The sequence below is a fragment of the Sander lucioperca genome, chromosome 3 (assembly GCF_008315115.2).
Source record: "Sander lucioperca isolate FBNREF2018 chromosome 3, SLUC_FBN_1.2, whole genome shotgun sequence".
NCBI lineage: Eukaryota > Metazoa > Chordata > Actinopteri > Perciformes > Percidae > Sander > Sander lucioperca.
This window is the reverse complement of record NC_050175.1, coordinates 33,421,575-33,445,568: the sequence shown is the minus strand read 5'-3', so window position 1 is coordinate 33,445,568 and position 23,994 is coordinate 33,421,575. Positions and strand designations below refer to the sequence as shown.

The window sequence follows — 23,994 nt, the reverse complement described above, 5'->3', positions numbered from 1 at the left end:
AATGTAGCCTGTTTTGTATGTTGTTTTTATATAATGTTGTCGGTAGGCGTGGCTTGGGAGCAGTGTTGGGGAAGTTCCTTTTACTTCTTTAAAAAGTAATCCGTTACTTTACTTATGGCGCTTTTCCATTACATGGTACCAGCTCGACTCGCCTCGACTCTACTCGCCTTTTTTGGTTTTCCATTACGAAAAAAAGTACCTGGTACCTGCTAACAGGTACTTTTTTTAGTACCTCCTCAGTCGAGGTTCCAAGCGAGCTGAGGCGAGCCGAAAAGGTGACCTGAAAGCGACAGACGGGGGTGTCCTGAACAAACCCGCTATTTTTAAACTAAAAAAAACTAAAAAAACTAAAACTAAAAATTTTAGCCAGCTGTTTTTTTTTGCTGCCTCCAGCTTAATTTGAAACAAAATGCGTCTTCTGGCAACACACACCTTCGACGTTCTGTGTGTGTGTCGCGTTAGGTCACAGTAGTTTACTGCGGCGCCGCTTGTTTACAGTTCTGCGGAGGCTCCGGCAGAGCTTTCGCCGTAGCCTAACTACACACACACATGGCCGGCTCCACGCACACACCAGCGCACAAGTATAAACATCAGGCCACTTTTACATAGGCTACACAGGCTACGGCGAAAGCTCTGCGTGGAGCCTCCACAGAACTGTAAAACAAACTCAAGTGGCCTGATGTTTATACTTGTGCGCTGGTGTGTGCATCGATACGGCATAACGACCAGCCATGCTGAGGCGGTACTAAAATCTGCAATGGAAAACGGACGCACAGTGTGTCGAGTCGAGTCGAGGCAAGTAGAGTCGAGGCGAGTCGAGCAGGTACCATGTAATGGAAAAACGCCTTTAGTTACCCCTTATGGAAAGTAACTTTTTACTTTACTCGTTACTTTTACGTTACATTTAAAAGCAGGCGTCTCTGGCAGAGACTGAAGTTAATTATACCAAAACTATCTTTGACCATAAAGCCAATCTATTGTTTATTAGTGAAGTGTCTGAACTACACTGCAGACTGGATTCTCTACTCACAGAGTGACGGCTGATTGATTATGAACGAGTCCAGCGCGGGTTGAATCAGCAGGTCATTGGCGTTACACAGTGTTAGTAATGTCTGTATCGACTTGTACCGGTTGCGCAGTCCGTGCATTGTCGTAGACACATACAGCCTCTTTTCTGGAAATCCTTGCGTGTCCATGCAACCGACACAAGTCCAAAGCGGTCTGCTGCGTGTATGTATGAGGCCATCTCCACCGCATCCATCTGTGAGGTTGTCAGCTTTGTGTCTGCCTGGCTCAGAGCACCGTCCAGCCAAAAACCACGAAGCTTAAAACGCTCTCAAAAGTTAGCTTTGGCTGCTTCTCGCTTGCCATGATTACTCTGCTACCAGCCTCTGTCACGTCCCGTGTGGAGCTTAGTGAGCGTGCAGCTGAGAAGGCAGTGTTGCTGTCAAATGTCCCTGGGAAAAGTAACGTTGTGCCGAATTGAAAAAGGAACTACATTTCGTTACCAAATTTTCAGTAGTAGCGCGTTACACTACTTTTTACCCGAAAAAGTAGTTACGTTACTGTAACCTAACACTGCTTGGGAGTAGACACTAAAGCAGCGAAGCAAGTGCATTCTGGGATTTGGTGTCTTTCATCTTTTCATCTTTCAGCCAAAAACACATTTTCTGGCTTTTCTCGGCCTAGAAGCCACCAATTTCAAAAAAAATATTTAAAGATATATTCATCTTTCCAACGGTGAAATATCCCTTTAAATACCGGACCAATTTCAAAGATTGTTGTTCCCATCAGTCACTTAGACACAAAAACATGGGAAAATAGGGTTGAAAAAAAACAGCACAATTATATTGTTTAATTTATTAAATCAAAGCAGTCCTCAACTAGAAGGGGACTTCACCAAGGCATGCCCCTCTCAAAATGTTCAGCCTGTTCTCATGAACCATTCGTTTTTGTTTTTTTTATGCTGTTTGCACCACATTGACGGCCGCTATATAAGAACTAAGCTGGCCGTGTAGGGAGGTGGTCATGGAAGATGGGTGTAAAATACAGGACTTTTGAGCCAGGGAGTGGAGTTCACTTCCCGGGGGACTTTCACCCAGGTAATGCATGTTCCTTAGAAGTGTTTTAATCCAAACCACAATCTTTTTCCTAATCTTAACTAGTCGTTTTGGTATGGAAGCGTATTACATTCACCATAGAAAAAAAAATGTAGACACCTTATCTTGTAATTATGAGATCCTGATCTCGTAATTTTGAGAAAATATCTCGTAATTACGAGAAAATAACTCATAATTTTGAGAAAAGATCTCCTAATTACGAGATGAATGCATTTTCACAACAACCGAAAACAACTTTCTTGTGTGAAGCTTTCAGGCTAGCTGATGCCATGGAAGCAAATAGGCCTACGTCATGTGATGTTTGTGTCTTAAAGATGAGACATGGTTTTTAATCCACAATGAGCTTGCTCAAACTTTAATGTACGAACCAAAATCATCACCAAAACCTAGCTTGTAGCTACTCTTCTTCGTCTCCCTTAATACCAACATACACCATGGTCATATACCTAGACACTAGTGATGGTCAAATGAAGCTTCGCGAACCACTGTCTTTTTTTCTGAGCTCACTAGACGGCACTCTCTGTTCAAAGAAAAAGGTTAAAGGAATGGCAATTCAGTGTGTTTTCAACCCTTTGTTGAACAGAGAGCGCCATCTAGTGAGCTCAGAAAATAAAGACAGTGGTTCGCGAAGCTTCATTTGACCATCACTACTAGACACCCTTAGCTGGTCACACTAGGTATTACAGTTGATTCATTACAACACACGTCTCATCTGTTTAGTTTAATCTATTTTTATTTTGGTTTGGGTTTGAGACATTGGGAGATGCTAATGTCTTTAAGTACTACAGATGGGATTGTTATCAGTTTGTCGACTTTGCACAGGCACCTCAGGACTTTGCGGTTGTTCCGGCGGAAAGCCCATTCTGATCTGTTGGACATTGTAGTGTTTCTGCGGGATCAGTTGAACAGATATGTCCATTAACTAATACTATCTATAAAGTTACATAAGAAGTATCACGCTAACTTAACCCAGCTGAATTTAATGTTACCTCTCGGTGATACAGTTGATCAATGAGCCGTGGCCTACTGACAACTAGCTAGATATGCCGCATTCCAGGTGTTTAAAATGATCTCAAAATTATTTTCTCGTAATTACGAGATCTTTTCTCAAAATTACGAGATCAGGATCTCGTAATTAAGAGATAAGGTGTCCAGGGGCGGATCTAGAAAAATATTTATGGAGTGGCGAGAGGGGGGCAGGAATTTTTGAGGGGTGGCAACATATGGCAGACGTATATATACTGAATTTTATCACGGTTTGATGAGAAATAGTATGTACACACTACAAAAGGGCACAGGCTGCCATTTACCAACTCATACAGACAAACTTAATCTCATCCAATCAATATCTTGCATTTGAGGTTTCATGTAGAACAGTTCATATTAGGAATAAGTGACCATACAATGTGATCTCACTTAATAGGAGATAGAAGTATGATAGAAGTAAGGGGCATTATCACAGGAAAGGCATTAAGGTAAGACACAGGTGATGAGTGGCAGATGTGTGAGAGGGGAAGCAAACAGTTTTGGACTGTGTCAGAGAGGCAGCGTTGCAGGCAGCATTTGTACAAGATTAGGAACTGTCATTGATTAGTTATAACCATCAGACTGTGTTAACACACACTAACATTTTAGCCTGGGAGAGTATTTTTAGGTTCATTTGTTTAATTTGTTTAATTTAATCTGAGCAATAGATCTAAAATACATTCTACACAAAATATAAAAACTCATCTCCCCATCTCACACTTTCAAACTGACAACTTTCCCTAATTATTCATATTTAAGCAAACATTAATTTTTATATTTATTTAATGTCTAAGCAATGTCTCTTAAATTTTATAAAAATGTCCGTCTTTGTCATTTGTTGTTCTTATTCATATGTAACTTAGTATATATGCAGCAACAGTTTCCATACCATGTGGACCAGCTCGACTGGAGATCGTTGGTGATGCCCCAGGCACTCTCCTTTCCCTTTCACTGTCTGAGCCCTGCACGTTATCTTGTCTCTCGCTTTCTCCCTCCTCATCTTGGTGATGCTCTCCCTCCATATCTTCACCGCTGTGGTGTTCTCCCACCTCCTCCTGTCCCTGGTCGCCTTGGCCTTGTATTCTATCTCTGTCACCTTTCTGTTGCCCTTTTGTCTCCACTGTCTTCGTCTTCTTTCTCTCCTTCCACCTCTTTTCTCTCTCCTTCCACCTCATATTACTCATATATACATTTTGTAGCCTACTTTACACAGAACAAACGTCAGACCTAAGTAACATTATATGTAGGCTATGGGTAGCAAAATAACGTTCTTCAACCTGATTTTATCATCTCAAAATCAGCATCGCAACTATGCTAGCACTGTGCTTTTGTTATAATTTCATTTCTTGATAGATAGTTAAACCGTTTTGACCTCTTTCCTCCTGTGTCTCCCTTCCTCACGACTCCTGGCTCCCTCGCTTCGCGCCGCTCAGTTTTCCAAACAAATCAGGCTCTTGCCGCTCTGGCGTCATCTCGTGCTGCATTCACTGCAGTTGGACATTGGAGATTCACGCTCATAAATTGTCAAATCAGCCATAACTTTTAATTCGTTGCTGCCAACTGGGGTGGCAGCAAGGGTGGCAAGGCTTTCTTTTAGGGTGGCATTTGCCACCCTATGCCACCCCAGTAGATCCGCCCCTGAAGGTGTCTACATTTTTTTTCTATGGTGAATGTAATACGCTTCCGTATTTTGGTGCATAATCTTAACTTTTGTTGTGGCAAAATGCTCATATTTTGTAGACTAAACTGAACCGTAATTTCCGCCAAAACGAGAGGCAACTCACGGTGCTCTATACCCGGCTCAAAGTCACCCATTTTCGGCTGCCGCTGATACAACCAAGCTGTGACAGAGGTCTGTAGCCCATCTCGCAAAGCTCTGTAGTGGCTTAAACAACCACCAATTGCCACTCTGCGTCATGGAGCTCGTAGCCAGCCGGCGTCACTTGACCAGTTGGCGGTCTCCTAATTTCCTAGGATATCATACGTTTTGGTGCGCATACATTTTCATACGATATCATACGGACCCCTTCATGAGAATGCGTTGCAATGTTAATGCAGTGTTAATTTTCCCAGGAACTAATTTTTCCTAAATATTCTGACACTACATGAATGCAGCACAAATGCCCTATCTCACAATGTTAACGAAAGTGAAAAATAATTAGTCTATTTGCCCCGTGATTTGGATCTACTCCTAAATGTAATGGGTTCTTCCTCGCCCCATGCTGCACCCTTCCATCAAGTTTCATAAAAATTGTGCCAGTAGTTTCTCAGTAATCCTGCTGACAGACAAACAAACAAACGGACAAACCAAGCTGAAAACATAACCTTGTTGGTGGAGATAAGTAAATAAATGATTGACATTGACCAACCATGTCATGTTAAATGCAACTAAAGTACACTGAGAGAACAAATACTGGAACCAGAAAGTTGCAGATGAACATATCCAGGAATTCACATTATAAACACTCCCACTGACTATCCCTGTAACAATTTCGCACACTTACTATATACGGTGCAGCAATATATACAGGTTTCTACCTGTTTAAGATCAGGTCTGTGGTAAGGATTAAGGATCAACCAATTATCAGCCTGGCTGATTATCAGGGCCGATATTTAGCAATTTGCTGATTATTTGTATCAGAGTTTTATTTTACCGTTAACAGATAAAGTAAATTAATTAAAAAGTGCGCTACTTTGGCTCCGCTACAGCACTGTAAGCAGTCTGCAACACTTGCAAACAAACTGTTCGCATGTTAAAAAAAAACAGGAAGCTATTTTTGTTTTTATTTATTCATTTTTTTGACAGTGTATTATGTTTAAAGTTTCAGTTTTATTAAATAATTGCTAAAAGCATTTAAACAAACTTTTGTGTTGGAGTTTGTAACATTTTAAAATGTTAATCGTAAAACCATTAAACAGTATTGGTCAACCCCTAGTAAGGATACTGCTTTCGGATATTAGATTACACTACATTTTATTTAGCTGACGTTTTTATCCAAATCGACTTCAATTCACACACCGACGGCACAGCATCGGGAGCAATTCAGGGTTCAGTGTATTGACCAACGACACTTCGACAAGCCAAGCCAGTGTTGTTTATGGTTGCAATGGCGCTGTGCTAAGCTAAACGCTAAATTGTTCATCTTCATATACGGCAGTATAGATAATCGGCAGATTTTCCCTTAAGTTATCAGCTAACACTAGCGCTAGCTAGCTAGCTTGGTTGAACAATGCTGAACAAGACATTTTTAGGCGACAAAAAGGTTCCAATAAACTCTGATGAAGTGAAAACACACAGTGAGAGGGTCAAAGTTTAAGATGAAAACACGGACAACATCTAAAAACAAATTGAGGTCTATTTTAATGTCCACAGTGTTAGCATGGTTAGCATTGTTAAGCCTCTGTCCTGAGTGACAGGTCCTAAAGCATCCCCTGCTTTATTGTCTATCTCAAAATACATGGAACCATAATTTACTAAATGCTGTATTGAAGAAGACTTGAAACTACCATTGCAGCCATAAACTCATTATGAAAATGTTTACTGAGGTAATAAATTAAGTGACAAGTAGGCTCATTTTCTTGTACACTTCTATTGAAACAGACTTCTTTTTGGAACCAGTGGAGTCACCACCTGCTGGACGTTAGATAGATTGCAGGTTTAAGGCACTTTCACATTGGCTTCACTTTTCAGACCCAGAAGCTTCGTCCATTATTTTTTACAGTCTATGGGTAAAATCATCACTTTCAGTCTGACAACAGGTTTTTCTATTGCAGCAATCATCTGTACACCATTACTGTCAACCGATCAAACAAACATGGCTCCTCTAAAAGAGACAAATGTGTCGCTCTCTCCTTCTCTGTCTGTGTTAGACGGTCCTCCCTCTCATCCTGTCTGACAGAGAACAGATGAGACACAGCCTGAGGGACTGAACTTTGATTAGGGCTGGCTCAGACCTTGATTACACCAGAGCTAATTCCTTTCTCCTCCAAACTGAGCTGCTGCAGGGGCTGATGGGTAGAGTAGCGTATATACAGGATTGGGCATTGAGAACCGGTTCCAACTTGGAATCGTTTCAATAATTACGATTCCAGTGGAATTGATATTAGAATTGTTTGGAAAATTTGGTTTTGAATCCGATCATCAGATCCAAATTTAACATGCGCAAGTTGTGGTTTCTGTAGCGGCCTGGTGCTTGTTGTGTTGCAGCCATGGAGTGCAGTAAGCAGCGCTCTAAAGTGTGGATGAAAAAAACGGGTAAAACTTTAAATCACAATTGTAACAAAATAAAATGATCCTCTTATCTGTGAAATAAGCATGTGACCCGTTTCAACTCCACCCATCAAACAATCGGAATCCAGAATCAATAAGAACCGGAATCGAAAGGAAGAATTGGATTGGAATCAGAATTGTTTAAAATCAAAACAATGCCCAACCCTACGTATATCCTAAAAAAGGGGATAATTTGCAGTTTTTCAACCAACTTTGTATCAAAATAATGTTGGTAGTATGTGTAAATGAACTACTGTATGTTAAACTTCCCTCCGTCTTACCAGCACCCAGATCTCCTTTTTGCTGGCCCTAGGGCTGTACAGTAGCTGTCACTACAGACTGTAATCCTGCATACGTACAGGGATTTATTATCTATAACCACTGTGTATTGTATGGACACTCAAAAGCTTTCTCTTGACCAATCAAGAAATTTGAAATAAAGAGGCAAGAAATTGAAGTAGTTCAATTTTGCTGTGCTATAAAGTGTTGATTTGTGCTACAACGTTAAAGACGCAGGACATGAATTGTTTTGTGTGTGTACTGAAAAATATTAGAGTGTGCTTTGGAAAAGGAAATAACATCTTGAAAAATGATAATTTCATTTACTTTTCCTTTTAGATTTTGATCTACAACTAATTTGTTTATCATGTGACATCAGTGTATCTAAATAAAATTATATATAATATTTTAAAATGTCATTCATTTACTTGATTGCACCTTACTGGACTGAATTCATACAAAAAGTAAAACATCTGAGGTACCAGTAATAAGGAAAAGCAATGAAATGAAAACCGTTTAAATTTGATATCAAGAACAAATATCCTCCCTAGATGACATAACATGATACATGGTCCATTTGTGTACCAAACAGCACTGTTGTCAGTGAAAAACTTACAATTCATTTTCTCTCCCTCAGTTTCTGTGTTTTCAGGGGCAGTGTTCACCCTTTTCTTTATTTTACATCAAATTATTTGTGTAAAATCCAATAACCAAACTCCTTTTCTCTTTTTCCTTCCCCAACATTCTCCATCTACGCAGCGCCACTTCAACTTTCTGGATCGCCAACCCCAATAACAACCTCATCAACTGTGCTGCTGCGGGCTCAGAGGTGAGTTTCTCACTTCCCCTCCCCCTCCCCCCATGTCTCTCCAGGTGGAGGTCTGTCTCATTATCGCATTGCCAGGTCAGATTAATGGCTGTGTACTCCTATTAACTTGAGAACAAACGCAGGCTCTGCCGCACGTTCCCTATGATAGAGTGCCAATTATAATGGTACTTCTGGGATCTTACAAGGATATGTCAGGCGGAATGGAGTCTCATTTTCCTCGCCAATGTAATAACTTTTCTCATTTGCATAGCTGCGAAGAACAACTGAAAACAGACAGGCTGACATGCAGAGTGGCAAAGCCGAGGACGTAGTGGTGTGTGTGTGTGTGTGTGTGTGTGTGTGTGTGTGTGTGTGTGTGTGTGTGTGTGTGTGTGTGTGTGTGTGTGTGTGTGTGTGTGTGCGCGCGCGTGCGTGTGAGTGAATGAATAGTTTTATTTCGAACATTTAAAAAAACTAAACAAAAAAATTAAAATCCAAGACACAAGTATTTCACATTACATCAAGGGCCACAAACATGTATAGTTTATTGACATGCTTTTGTTTCATCGGAAAAGTAAAATATCTTTGACTGTATTACTGCATGTCGCTTTTTTTGACAGCTTTGTAGCTTTTTCGTCACTTTTTTTTTATTTTTTGTGACTTTATTATGGCTTTCTCAGACATTTTTGGTCACTTTTTGGTCACTCGCATTTTTGTCAACATAAAGCCCCACAAAAGTCAGCAAAAAAGTTCCTTAGCTATTATAGAATTTAGCAAATCAAGCAAAACAATGATCACATTTTTTACAACAATCGGTTTCACCGCCTGAATATGAAAAGTCTCTGCTTCTCACAGTCGGCAAAGTTCTGCTTTGAGTGTCACGTAACTGTAGTTTGAAAAACACTTTCCCGTGTTTTTGGTTTGGCGCACAACTAGGTGGGCCAAAATCTATTGTGAACCTAAATTGATATGCAGGCCGGATCAAAATCTGCGGGCTGCACGTGCGGGCTGCACGTTTGACACGTGTGGAGTAGGAAGAAGCTAAATGCTTTTCGGGTCCGGACGTTTTTTAAATGTCCATACCCTTATCAAAGTGTTTTTAATCTATTGTTTTTCAATAAACAACCATACAACCCTTTAACCGAACACCTCCTCAAAATTCAAAAAACATTTGCAGATCAATTAATCAATCAAGTGACTATTGTTATATTCCTATCTTATTACTTGTCATATATTCAATACTATATGTGTGTGTGGGAGTGTACAAAAATCTCTGAGTGGGTTCTTTGCTGTTCTACATTTATAGTAACTGATAAAAACCTAAGTGTTGACAGCCTGTGTATGTTTGTGTGTGATCCCTCAGGAGACAGGTTTCTGGTTCATCTTTCACCATGTGCCCACGGGCCCCTCAGAGGGGCTGTACTCCCCCGGACACACTGAACACACACCTATGGGCCAGTTCACCAACAACAGAGCCCATTCCAACTACAGGGTGAGTCAGAGGACGGACTGTGCTGGGAGGGGCGGGGGGCAAAGGCTCTGGGATTAGCCTGCACCTTTATAGTGCGTTCCTTTTACCTCGGAACTCGGAAGCCGAAGCTAGGAATGATGTCACACCCGAGTTGAATGCGCTGCATTTACAAGTCGGATTTTCATTGTTAGCCATCGTTAGCAGTGCCAGTTTATAACAACACATTACGCTGTTTTTTGTGTGCATACAAACAGCGTAACAACATGTCCACAGATAGAAGTTGGACAGGACTGTGTGTACGACTGATTTAGTGAGACACAAATAAGACAGAAGTGCTAATAAACTGAATGTTAATACAGCTTTCACTACTGTTGAAGCACTGAGCAGCCATGTTGGATTTTTAGTTCAGGTTACTCGGGGGTTGTCTGAGTTCCAAACTCAGAAATCCAAGGTCAGGGGGCATGTCTCCGACTTTGACCTTGGAAAATCCGACTTCCGAGTACAAATGGAACGCACTATTACGACTAGCCAGATGTGCCAATATAAAAGTGTTCAAACTACAATTGCATTTTACCAACACTGAACCATGTACTTCGGCTTCGACTTTAAAATACCATTGTCATACAGACATAGGTGTAGATTTCAGAGGGGATGCAGGGGATATGCATATTAATATTTAGAAGATGTAGATTTGTCCTCCTCAAAAAATATGAAAGAACCCACACCGCAAAAGAGGGGAAAATAACCGTTCAGGGGGCTCAAAACACGAATATTTATATATTCTTCTTACCTGTGAATATATTTGTATATGCCTATACTAACGATTTCAGACACCCCTACAGTGGACCATACCATCGAAACCTCGCGCACTTGAAGCTGCCTTCAAGTGCACTCAGAAATGTTGAGATTTATGAACCATCTGACGGAAAACAGGAACTGTGTACTTGTGCTACACAAATTGTTGCATAAAAAATCCTCAGAATAAAGGAAATTAAGTGTTTGACACTTAAAGTTTTTTCCTAGTTACAATGTGTCTCTCTTTAGTTGTGCAACAGAAAACTCAGATTGGACAGATAGTCTAGCTAGCTGTCTGGATTTACCCTGCAGAGATCTGAGGAGCAGTTAACCATAGTCCTCATAAATCCACTGGAGTTTAGAACCCCAACACAAAGGAAGCCCAACAGAACAGATATCCGGGCAATCCTGGAAGTGGAACGTCGTGGATATAGACTAGGTGTTCCCATACCAGACAGTGATGCCTGTAGTGAGAATGCTCTCTCTGGTCCTTTATAGGCCTGGGTGAGAGGGCGACGAGTCAGTCCTGCTTTCCTGAGCAGCCTGATTAAGTACAGCTGCCTTTTTCACTGTGACATTTGTGTTCAAGGTCCAGCTCAGGTCAGATGTTACATCAGAAAATGAACATACTCTCACCGAGAAACTGCTCAGCGCCACACTTGTATACAGAATGGGGGCCCCTGCGGTGTCTTTTTATACATGCTTGGCTGCTGGGCTTGGGCAGTCGCTCATATTTTCAAATCATCCAATCGTGGTTACTCGAGATCGCCACTCTGACAGGCCGGCTACATTCAACACCTAATTAAACATAACATATAATGCACACGGAACAGCTTCCACTATTATCAATGAAACTGGCTACACTGACTTGGCTGTCCTGCCTCCTGATTGGCTGATGTGCTGCAGTAAGCTGATAGCGTCTTGCTTCGGTAGCTCGACACAGTTTATTTTGTCGGATTCTTCATTGCAACAGCTGATTATCTGCTTTGCATTTTAACCTGTACTAGCTCACTCAAGCACTCATACCGATCTCCAACTTTCAGCGACTTTTTCACTAATCCCACAGTTGTTTACAACTCAGTTCGGTTAGCTTAGTAGTTCGGTTAGCTTAGCAGTAAGTAATGGTTTCTCCCTCAGTGATAGTTCCTGCCTCCTTTAGAGATATATGTGTATAATGATAATAACTGTAGTTTATTTGCCGTGTTGGAGGCGAGGCTCCACACCAGGGAGACTTGATCATTTACGTTAGCTTCTGTAACTTAGCCCCCAGCAGTCGCTGCTAACCTAAACTCAGTAACTCAGTTCACATCGACAGTACATGCAGATAACTTTAGTCTTGTGGAGAGAACCATCTGGAAGGGCTTTGAAACTCAACTTGCCATTAAAAAGACCCTTTTCTTTATCCATTTCTGCTCAAGGAGCTTTGTTTCTGTCAGCCATCCACAACATTACTGCTGCATCAATTCCTAATCACAGAACGCGTGCGTTCATCACGCATTAAAAAAATATTTAAGGCTTTATTATCGCGGTGGTCTATATCGATAACGTTTCATTACCGGGATGGTCCGGTGCCGCCGGAAATTCCGCCGGATGTCCCTCGTTTCGGCCTACCTTCCTCTTTCTTTGTGTTGCCGTTCTAAACTCTGGTGGATTTATGAGGACTATGGTTAACTGCTCCTCAGATCTCTGCAGGATAAATCCAGACAGCTAGCTAGTAGTGATGTGCGGATTGATACTAAAGTATCGATATTTACGATCCCAACGTCTCCTGCTCTAGTATCGATTCTCATATAAAAAGATCGATATTTAAACTCAGTAATTTGGAGTGAATGTTTATGTTATCATAAGTAACTTTTTGTCACCAGAAAAGTCTAATTATATCCGGTTAGGGGAAGGAACTACTTCTCCTTCCGCCGGTCAGTTGTGTGTGCACTGCGGCTTTGTAACGGAGCCGGCCGCTGCAGCAGCCCTTCTTTAATTTCCCGCTACGAAGACTGCAGACTGCAGAGTGACTATGGCTGACTGCAAAAGGTGTCATGTCTGGCTGTATTTTGAATGTTTTGTGAAAACAATTTGAGTTAATGGTTTTCAAGGGTGCCTGATTTACATGTGTTGTAAAGAACAGCAAAAAGTGGATATGGAATATTTTTAAGGTTAAGAGTCAATTTTTTTTTATTTGTGTGTAATTTTCAACCTGTTTTACTGTACAAGTCTCTGAGATTTTCTTTATAATTAAATATTATGAGAGTAGTTTATTGTGTTGTCATTATGCAGCTATAATTTGGAATTGGTAAGCCTACAGCCTACTTTTTTACTTTACTTTAAACTAGTTGTCACATCACACTACAAATAAAATACGTAAAAAGTATTGGTATTGGTATTGGTATCGGCAATACCAGCCTGGGTATTACTTGGTATCGGATCGAATAGGAATTAAGTGGTATTGCACATCACTACTAGCTAGACTATCTGTCCAATCTGAGTTTTTAGCGCTGCCCAAGATGGTTTTGATTGGTTTAAAGCACGATTTTCTCCCATCCCAGAATGCTGTGTGGACTAGCCAGACCTTCCTCTGCAGCACTGTGGAGGAAGGTCTGGCAATGCGAGACTATTATCGGGGTAATTTTGACAGCTCTACTGTAAAAGCACAACATCACTAAGAGCCAAGGAGAGACAAAAAGAGTTTGGGATGTGACATGTTACAAGTAACAAATAGAGGACAAGCAATAGGCAAAGGGTGAGAATAACAAAATCGAACACAGACAAGAGAAAGAGAAGAAAGCGAGCCAGAAGAGAGGATGGGATGGAGAGGACAGGGCGCCTGAGGCACGGAGCGCAGCACAGCAGCACTCGAGCAGAGAGAGATTTATGAGGCACTGCTGGAGAGGAAGTGTTATTGTTATCGCCCTGCTTTCTCTCCGCGCCCAACAGTGAGTTCTTTCCCCTACCATCTCACTCTTTCTTTTCCTTTTTCACTTTTAATTTGGATCACCCTAATGGGAGCATAACTCATGTCAGACTGCCACCCCAGGATGTTCAGGGAGAGGAGAGGTTGTGTCAGGCTGCAGGCTGGCCATTCACAGCAGCAACACACTGCTTCTCTTTGTTTTTGCAAACTGGCTGAGGATGGTTTTTTTTTTATCATTTAGAAAGTTTGTAATTTTTGTCAGGAGATAGAGAGTATAGCGCTTTAAGAGCTCTGAAACAACTAGAACTAGCCTGCTTGTTAGCTTTGGTGCTTAGATGCAAGTTACATCGAATGTTTCCAGCCGGGTTATAGGGAAAGCGCCACTAAGTGAGATTTGAGACAAAATTGATTTCGTCCATTTTATCCTTGATTTAAAGTCCGTAATGTATCCCAGTTGCCTCAAAATGGGATGTGTCACCCTGCCTTCTATTAACCCTTTGAACGCTTTAATAGAAATGGTCTGCCAACCTATGCCTACATTGGTGGTTTTGCTTATTGTGATGTCATTTCTTGTAATATCTCCAACTGCTTCATAGCCCTAAAATCAGTACAACCTAAGCTAAAAGGTTCTGTAAGTCAATAAACCATAATAATTAACAAAAGTATCGACATTATGTCATAAAGTAGAAAAAGAAATGGACATGTTAAATCTACTACAGACTCTAGCAGTGTTGGAAACCGTTCCCTCATTCACTCACTCACTATTCCCTACATGGCGTTTATTAAATAGTGAACTACGTATATAGGGAATGACCTAACGAGATGTCGGACACCACACTGAAATTTTAAACATCGTAGCATCAGTATGTGCCCCGGTTATTTGTGTGACGAAGGCGGGCGCACCCAGCATCATGTAAACAAACCCAATCAAAAGAGTTCTATGTCCCTGAAACAAAGCGAGCACTCAGAAGGAGAGTAAAAGGTTGTATATTATATATGTTGCATGTTAAATTTCCACTGTTTAGAAACGAAAGCCTGCTCCATTTTTCCTTTTCAGTTTCAACAGGTACTTCTGCTTCTTCTTCTACTCCAGGAAAACACGACAGCGTTGCATTGTGGTATACGGGAGTAAAATGTAGGGTACATCCTATCAGAGACGGTTTAGAACCGAGACGCCCCAACTCAGATTAGTTTCTTGTCTCTGTGTCACGTGGGCTCTGCTACTGCCACGCCTCTTTAGGAGACTGGCAGCAGGTCCTGAGTGTGTTGATTCCAACTGGAGAAGTGAACATAAAAACAGATTATGACCAAGTCTTTCGCCCCATAGTCACCAAAGTAAATATTGGACCCATTCTTCACAAGCCACATACAGTATTTCCAGAACATTCTGACACTAACATGGCATTTTTTCAGACGGACACATCAGGAGAAAATTAACTTTATTTGAGACCTGTTTCTGTCTCAGGAACAAACTCTCACAAGATTTGGCAACACACATAAGCTAACGTCAACTGACGTTCGTGAATGCCCAAACAAAACTAATCTCCGTGTGCTAAATATGTCTTTTAGCTCTGTATATATCTAACGTTGGCAAAAGAAAATATTAATAGATTATACAAATGTAACTTTTCATCCATCCACACGACATTCAGTACACTTTCAAACGAGGCCATGCCCCTTTAGGAGACAGGAAGTGTGTACCAGTTCATATCATTGGCGCTGCCTGAAATGCTTTAGTATAGAGGATCTTTGATCTTATGTACGCTCAAATTAGCTGTGCATTGTGGGTATTTTATAGTGGACTGCAGAGGTGTGGACTCGAGTCATGTGACTTGGACTCGAGTCAGACTCGAGTCATGAATTTGATGACTTCAGACTCGACTTGACAAAATGTACAAAGACTTGCAACTCGACTTGGACTTTAACATCAATGACTCGTGACTTCACTTGGACTTGCACCTTTTGACTCGAGAAGACTTGCTACTTCCCACTGGGGAAGAAAATGTTCACACGGCCGCGCCGCTCTCAGTTTATCTGCATCTGTGAAAAAAATATGCACCACCTGTATGCATGCAGAGAGCACACGCGCTGCCTGCACGACATCCAATCACTGTAGTCCCACGTTGTTTTGATTCGACAGCATCTAAGCAGGCACATTGCAAGACAGCCAATGAAGCACAAGCAACAACGCGCCAGTTGGCAAAATGATACCGAAGATAGTTTCGTTTGGCTATAAAAATTACGAGGTAGTTGACAAAAAAAGAGTTGCAATTTGCAAAACATGCGGGTTACAAGATTACAGACGGAGCTGCCACAACGTCCAACTTTGACACCTGAAGTTGCACAAAGAAAGGTAAGTTTTGAATGAATGCTAAGCACCTTATCGGATGTATGTACCGTAACATACTAGCTGCTGCATATTTACTGTCTCAACGACACAGTAAACGCACGTCTCCCTTGCTGGTTCATGCTTACAAAAATAGGGATTTTTGAACCCTGATTATATGAGGTACATGAGTTTAGCACACTCAGATGGAAAACCTCGCCAACATCATGTCAACGTCCGTTTTAAAGTAACGTTACCATAACACAGTCACAGTAGATCCACCATTAGCCTTCCCTTTTCATATCAGGGGTTGTATTCGCTATAACTACCACCTCGCTATACATTATCCCGCTTATTACATGGCTACCTACCAAATAAATACTTTGATTTAATAAATACTACTTGATTTAAAAACGATTGTATTGCTTCCGCTAAACCGAACTGCGTCCATAGCAACGCTCTGTTTTTCATGGCAACGGTCTGTTATCAAGAAATAAGACCGCATTCTACATTGGAATTCAACCAAGCCATGTAATAAAATAAAATAATAACGATTATAGTAGTAATGTTCAGAGATGCAATAGATTATTATAGTTATAGTGTATAGTACAGTTCTTAACTAATGGGAATATTGTTTAGCTTATTTTTGGTTTAATTTGGTTTACTTTAGTTATTTAATTTATTCAATTATTTTGTTTTGCTATACTTTTCATGCCAACTTGCCATGGCCCCCCTAGCACCCCCTCGCGGCACCCAGGGGTCCCCGTCCCCACTTTGAAAACCACTGCTATAAAGCATATGACTTCAGTTTCTTGAGAGAAAGGGCTTTCTTATGACTTTTGAAGCAGTGAAAATATTCTTAATATTGCATACACTGAAACTGAAATGACTTGAAATGACTCGAAACTAAAATGGTAGGACTTTGGACTCGACTTGAGACTTGTTGGCTTTGACTTGTGACTCGACTCGGGACTTGCCTCATCTTTGACTCGACTTGACTCGGGACTCGAGGGCAAAGACTTGAGACTTACTTGTGACTTGCATAACAATGACTTTGTCCCACCTCTGGTGGACTATATAGTGAATAAAATTAACCGCGGAGAATTGGAACACCACTACAAAATGGCGAACACACTATATAGTGAACGATGTCCGTGATAGGGAACGGTTTCACACACAGCTACTGTCAGGACCACAGCAGTTAGCAGCAGATAAGACTGATGATATAAATGAGAGCAGCTGCAGCTAATTTAATCTCGCTGCTCTACTGCTAATTAAGACCCGATGCGGGGCTGTTCAACATGTGTCTAGAAAGGACCGCAAAAGAAAAGTTCATGTCCTTCGCTACTGAACCTGATTTATTGGGGGAAGAAGCCAATAAACATGCTTCACTACGTACTCTTCGCCTGAAGGGAGGAAATTACACTAAAATAATTGTTTGAGCTCAACTGAAAGGTCAGTTATTGAATAGAACTGATAATAACTAGAGTGCAGCTGGAGTTGGAAGAGTGAATATTACATTCATAATTATTTCAAATGGAGACAATATTTTGTTGCAGCCTAATAGAAGACATGAACCAACACAGTCTGACTTGTGTCTAAACGTCCCCGCAAGCCCTTAAAGCTATAGTGCGTAGTTTCTGTCGCCCCCATGAGGAATTCTAAGTAATGACAACACCACTGCTGTTGCATTCACTTGATACAAGCCTAAACGTAATCGCGCACGTGCCCCCCATGTTAAATAAACATGATGAACCCTTCAGAAGAGATAATTATCTTCATTCTAGTTTCTGCACGGGAAATAGAGTTTAGATTCTTGGCCCGAGCCTGAGCCCGACCCGAGCCAGACCGGACCTCGAGTCGGGCTCGGGCCGTTATTTTCTGCCACATCCTCGGGCCGGGCCGGGCCCAGGCCGGACCCTTGATCAAGCAATTTTTTTATTTTTTTTATCCATTACCTTATTATCCTATTTGGGTGGAGAGAAAGCTATGCCATAATCAGAAATATTATAAATATATATATAGGCTATATAAAAGTAACAAATGTGTACAAAGGTTAGGCTGCAGTTACAAAATGCAGCACTTCATGCGCGGAGTCTCCTCCTCTCGCACGCATCACACCGGGAGCTTGAAGATGTAAAGAAAAAAAGAAAACAGGAGAATTAACTTTGAGCAAGTGTGGAGGAAAGTCGGAGGTATGGAAACAGTTTAAACAAGTCATGGGCAGTAGGGATGGGCGATACCACACTTTTTTGTAAGCCTTTTTATTCACCCCGTGAGTTCCATTCATTCATTCTGGTCGGTGTTTACATCTCACCGCAGGCCAACGTGCAGGACGCGCAGCGCATGCTTGCCAACCAGATACTGTGTGTGGAGCGGACCAACCCGGACTCCCTAGTTATTGTCCTTGGTGACTTTAATAAAGGGAACCTCACTCATGAACTCCCTAAATATAGACAACATATTAAATGCCCGACCAGAGAGGAGAACATTCTGGATCACTGTTACACCACAGTCAGGGATGCTTATCACGCCGTCCCCCGTGCTGCACTGGGACACTCTGACCACGTCATGGTCCACCTGATCCCCGCCTACAGGCAGAAACTAAAGCTCTGCAAACCTGTAGCGAGGACATCAAGGAAGTGGACCAGTGAGGCTGTGGAGGATCTCCAGTCGTGTTTGGATTGTACTGACTGGGATGTGTTCAGGACTGCTACCAACAGTATGGATGAGTACACAGAGGCTGTGACGTCATACATCAGCTTCTGTGAGGACTACTGTGTTCCATCAAGCACCAGGGTGAGTTTCAACAATGACAAACCCTGGTTCACAGCCAAACTCAGAAGGTTTAGGCTGGCTAAGGAAGACTTGTTCAGGAGTGGGGACAAAGACAGATTTAAAGAGTCAAAGTACAAATTTAGCAAGGCAGTGAAGGAGGCTAAACACCGGTACTCTGAGAAGCTCCAACGCCAGTTCTCAGCTAATGACTCTGCGACTGTCTGGAAAGGACTTAGGCAGATCACCAACTTCAAGCCTAAAACCCCAATGACCGACACCTAGCCAACGACCTGAATGAGTTCTACTGTCGATTTGAAAGACAAAAGGACAGTCCTGACACCATCCCCCACGACACCTCCCTACAGCTACAGCCACTGTGCATCACCTCCACTCGCCCACCTCAGCAGGGTCCTGGGCCCCCCCACCAATGCCCTCCTTAAAGGTCCCCTCCACCTCCACCCCCCCTCCCACCTCAGTGACGACTCTCTCCATTCACGAGAGGGACGTCAACAGACTCTTTAGGAGACAGAATCCCAGGAAAGCTGCTGGACCGGATGCTGTCTCCCCATCCAGCTTGAAGCACTGCGCTGACCAGCTGTCTCCAGTGTTCACAGACATTTTTAACACCTCACTGGAGACATGTCACATGCCAGCCTGCTTCAAGACCTCAACCATAATCCCTGTCCCCAAGAAGCCAAGGACCACAGGACTTAATGACTTCAGACCCGTCGCCCTGACCTTTGTGGTTATGAAGTCCTTTGAGCGCCTTGTGCTTTCACACCTCAAAGACCTCACCGAGCCCCTCCTGGACCCCCTGCAGTTTGCCTACAGAGCCAATAGGTCTGTAGATGATGCAGTCAACCTGGCCCTCCACTACATCCTCCGGCACCTGGACTCCGCAGGAACCTACGCCAGGATCCTGTTTGTGGACTTCAGCTCTGCCTTCAATACCATCATCCCGGCTCTGCTTCAGGAGAAACTCTCCCAGCTTGGTGTGCCTGACTCCACCTGCAGGTGGATCACTGACTTCCTGTCTGACAGGAAGCAGCATGTGAAGCTGGGGAAACACGTCTCCGACTCACAGACCATCAGCACCGGATCCCCCCAGGGCTGCGTTCTTTCTCCTCTGCTCTTCTCCCTGTACACCAACAGCTGCACCTCCGGTCACCAGTCCGTCAAGCTTCTGAAGTTTGCGGACGACACCTCCCTCATCGGACTCATCTCTGATGGAGACGAGTCCGCCTACAGGTGGGAGGCTGACCACCTGGTGACCTGGTGCAGGCAAAACAACCTAGAGCTCAACGCTCTCAAGACAGTGGAGATGGTTGTGGACTTCAGAAAGAATCCAGCCCCACCTGCCCCATCACCCTCTGTGGCTCCACAATCAACACTGTGGAGTCTTTCCGCTTCCTGGGAACTACCATCTCCCAGGACCTCAAGTGGGAGCTGAACATCAGCTCCCTCGTCAAGAAAGCACAACAGAGGATGTACTTGCCATCATTGAGTCCATCCTCACATCCTCCATCACCATCTGGTACGCTGCTGCCACTGCCAAGGACAAGGGCAGGCTGCAGCGTGTCATTCGGTCAGCTGAGAAGGTGATTGGCTGCAATCTGCCGCTGCTCCAGGACCTATACGCCACCAGGACTCTGAAGCGTGCTGGAAAGATTGTGGCTGACCCCTCCCACCCCGGACACAAGCTCTTTGAGCCACTCCCTTCTGGCAGGAGGATGAGGTCCATCAGGACCAAAACCTCACGCCACATAAACAGTTTTTTCCCCTCCGCCACTAGCCTTCTAAACAAGGCTCGGAATCCATCCTGACTCTCTCCACACCCCACCTCTGGCTCCTCATGCCACTGTACCTACTCTGCTGTAGCGTCCCTTTTCACTACTGTTTAACTTATTTTACTATTTATTTAAATTTATTTTATCGTTATTAATACGTACTGTGTGTATATGTTTATACTTATATTGTTTATTTCTTTTTATCCTTCTTATATTTGAATGTGTGACATGCTCCAACAACACCATGACAAATTCCTCGTATGTGCAACGTACTTGGCAATAAAGCCCTTTCTGATTCTGATTCTGATTTAGGATACCGATACTTTTTCTTGCATTTTCATCGATACCGATACCGTTAATTTCTTATTGGCAATTTTTGTCAGTAAAAATATTATTACATTTAAGACAAATCACAAGACAAATACAGACCATTTATACAACATTTATTATGGTCAATACATAATAAAATTAAAATTAAAATAAATAACATAAATATGAATGAAATAAATTAAATATGAACAAAAACATACACATTTTCAGGCCCTTGGCTGTGTCGCTGTTAGGGATGGGCGTATCGATCCTGTGGTATTGATAGATCGATATACTCACGCTACTCATTTGGTATTGATTTCCTTAAAAAAATATCGATATAAACTAAAAAATAATAATTAGGGGTGTATGCATCACTTTCAGCTGTTTTAGATTACTTACTTAAATTACTATGTGCCGGGACACCCCTGTACCTGGCGGCGTATTGAGCTGGCCCATGTCACGTGACAGGAGACGAGTGAATGAGCGTCAACATGCGACACAGCCGGCAGCGACACAGCCAAGGGCCTGAAAATGTGTATGTTTTTGTTCATATTTAATTTATTTCATTCATATTTATGTTATTTATTTTAATTTTAATTTTATTATGTATTGACCATAATAAATGTTGTATAAATGGTCTGTATTTGTCTTAAATGTAATAATATTTTTACTGACAAAAATTGCCAATAAGAAATTAACGGTATCGGTATCGGTATCGATATCGATGAAAATGCAAGAAAAAGTATCGGTATCGTATCGAATCCTAAAAGTGTGGTATCGCCCGGCACATAGTAATTTAAGTAAGTAATCTAAAACAGCTGAAAGTGATGCATACACCCCTAATTATTATTTTTTAGTTTATATCGATATTTTTTTAAGGAAATCAATGCCAAATGAGTAGCGTGAGTATATCGATCTATCGATACCACAGGATCGATACGCCCATCCCTAGTGGGCAGTGACAACAATATGTTGTTCATCATTGTTTCTATTTTTTTTACGTTTCTTCATTCAGATCCATTTGCGTTCCGTTCCATTCTAAACAAACAGCGCAGTTTACAGGCTTCGTCCTTGTTGTATTATTCTAAACAGATTTCCGCAGTTCAAACAACTCTGAATTGTAGTTGAGAACGTCAGTTATAACGGCCCACGTATTAAAAAATTGTCAGGTTTAAATCGGGCTCGGGCTCATAATTACAGTTAATGTGTCGGGCCGGGCCGGGCTCGGACTCAACGTACTCGGGCTCGGGTAGGTTCGGGCTTGATTTTTTGGGCCGATCTAAGCTCTAACGGGAAAGTCACCGGACGACACAATCTTCTGAACATAGCCATACTGAGAAATACAGAGAGAGTTGTGTGGAGCTGATAGTCTTAATTAGCTTTGTAGCAACTCATTTGGTAATGGCTTGAATGTAACGGACATTCATTAATATAAATAAATAAAGCATTAAAGCTTTAATTAATCAACCTGTGTGTGTCTATCACATAGACATCTTACTTCAACATTACTTTATGCAGTGTTCGGTGTCTTCTACCGTTTGACCTCGCAGTTTCTCTTCTCTCTGTTCCAGGCTGGAATGATCCTTGATAATGGAGTAAAGACCACCCAGGCAAATGACAAGGACAAGAGACCCTTCTTGTCTCTGATTGGAGCCAGGTCAGACCCCCCCTCCCCACCCCAGTCACAAACACCCTGCATGACAAGCTGAAGTCCCATCACACCCAGTATACTTCGGCATGATGGATGTGCACTCTGTAATGCTCATGTTTCCTGTTGATGTTCTGTAACTGGCAAATGTTGGTGTTTGGTATAAAAGACGTAGAAAAGTAGAACAGCAAGTCTGTGTAACAGTTGGTCCCATGTGGTGAGTGTGATCGGACCAATGTGTCATCCTGACCTCATCGCTTCAATATGAATACACCCTACATACACACACACCACTCCTTATTCAGTTCAGGGATGCTCTTCAAAGTGTGAAAACTCCCTGCAAGGAAGCTTTCTCACAGAGAGCCTCGCCTGAAGAAAGCTCACAAACAACTGGTAATGGAAAGAGATCCTGACTGCTCTGTTATTCTGTCCTGCTCAGAGTAAACAGATAGATAGATAGATAGATAGATAGATAGATAGCCTTTATTGTCATTGTACATGGTCACATACAATGAAATTTGGAGAGCTCTTGGTTTAGTTTATTGGTTTACACATATACAAATACTAAAGATTAATATACACATAATCAATAAAAGATGTGATGGAGAGATGCAAAAAACTCTCAGAGGGGCTTAATCTGGGCACTCTTCAATGCATAATCCATTTAAAATAGAAATAAACTAAAATACTGAAAAGAAAAGGAGAAAAAAGCCCCAAGCCCTCAAATAACACATTGGATCATATGCTGGGTGTTGCTGTGTTGGATGTTGACTGTCATCACTATAACAATGTGACTGGATGAGTCCTCTCAGCCCAGTTAGCTTTGTTCTGTGAACAGAAACACCAGTGAGTCCTCTTCTGCTGTAGAGCAGCTGTTGATCAAGTTTTTGCGGTTACATGTATCGTTTTAAATTTGAATTAAATTAAATTGAATTAAAACCAACAGTAACCATCAAATCAACCAGCACTGAAATCTGAAGGATTATAACTTCAGCTGAGAGTAGACCTCTCTCTAGACATACAAATATCATACAAAAGTTGAAATACTGTAAGAGATTTTGTAATACGCCACAGGCTGCAGCCCTGCATTAGAGCTGTAATCGGGCCTTAAAAGTTCGGCCCGACAAGGCCCGAACCCGACAGAATTCGGCCCGAGCCCGACCAGTACATTTTGATCGACAGATTTTTAAAAGCCTGAACCCATTTACAGCCCGACTGTACAAAAGGCCGTCTATCAGCAGTGATTAGAGTGCATGTCGGAAAATAGCTCTTCACACCGCAAGCGGGCACACGCACCACTCGGTGGAAAAGGGAGAGAAAGAAAAGAGAGACTGCGCCGCACGCACACAGCTGTTTTCCGTCAAGAATGAGTCATTTATAAATTTTTTAACATCATTTATTCATGAATAACGGAGGCTATCGGCCAGTTGGAAGTTGGAACAAAGAAATAAAATAAGTCCTCCAGA

The 23,994-nt window shown here is 42.1% G+C and overlaps 1 protein-coding gene across 2 annotated transcripts in view; it reads left to right on the top strand.

Moving 5' to 3' along the window:
- LOC116050761 (cell migration inducing hyaluronidase 1) overlaps positions 1 to 23,994 on the top strand; it is a 252,036-nt gene that overhangs the window by 179,553 nt on the left and 48,489 nt on the right. For both annotated transcript variants that reach the window (XM_031300979.2, XM_031300980.2), the window contains exons 15-17: positions 8,455 to 8,524; positions 9,867 to 9,995; positions 22,452 to 22,537. In XM_031300979.2, coding sequence (XP_031156839.1) covers positions 8,455 to 8,524; positions 9,867 to 9,995; positions 22,452 to 22,537 — 285 coding nt within the window. The remainder of the gene's footprint in view (positions 1 to 8,454; positions 8,525 to 9,866; positions 9,996 to 22,451; positions 22,538 to 23,994) is intronic.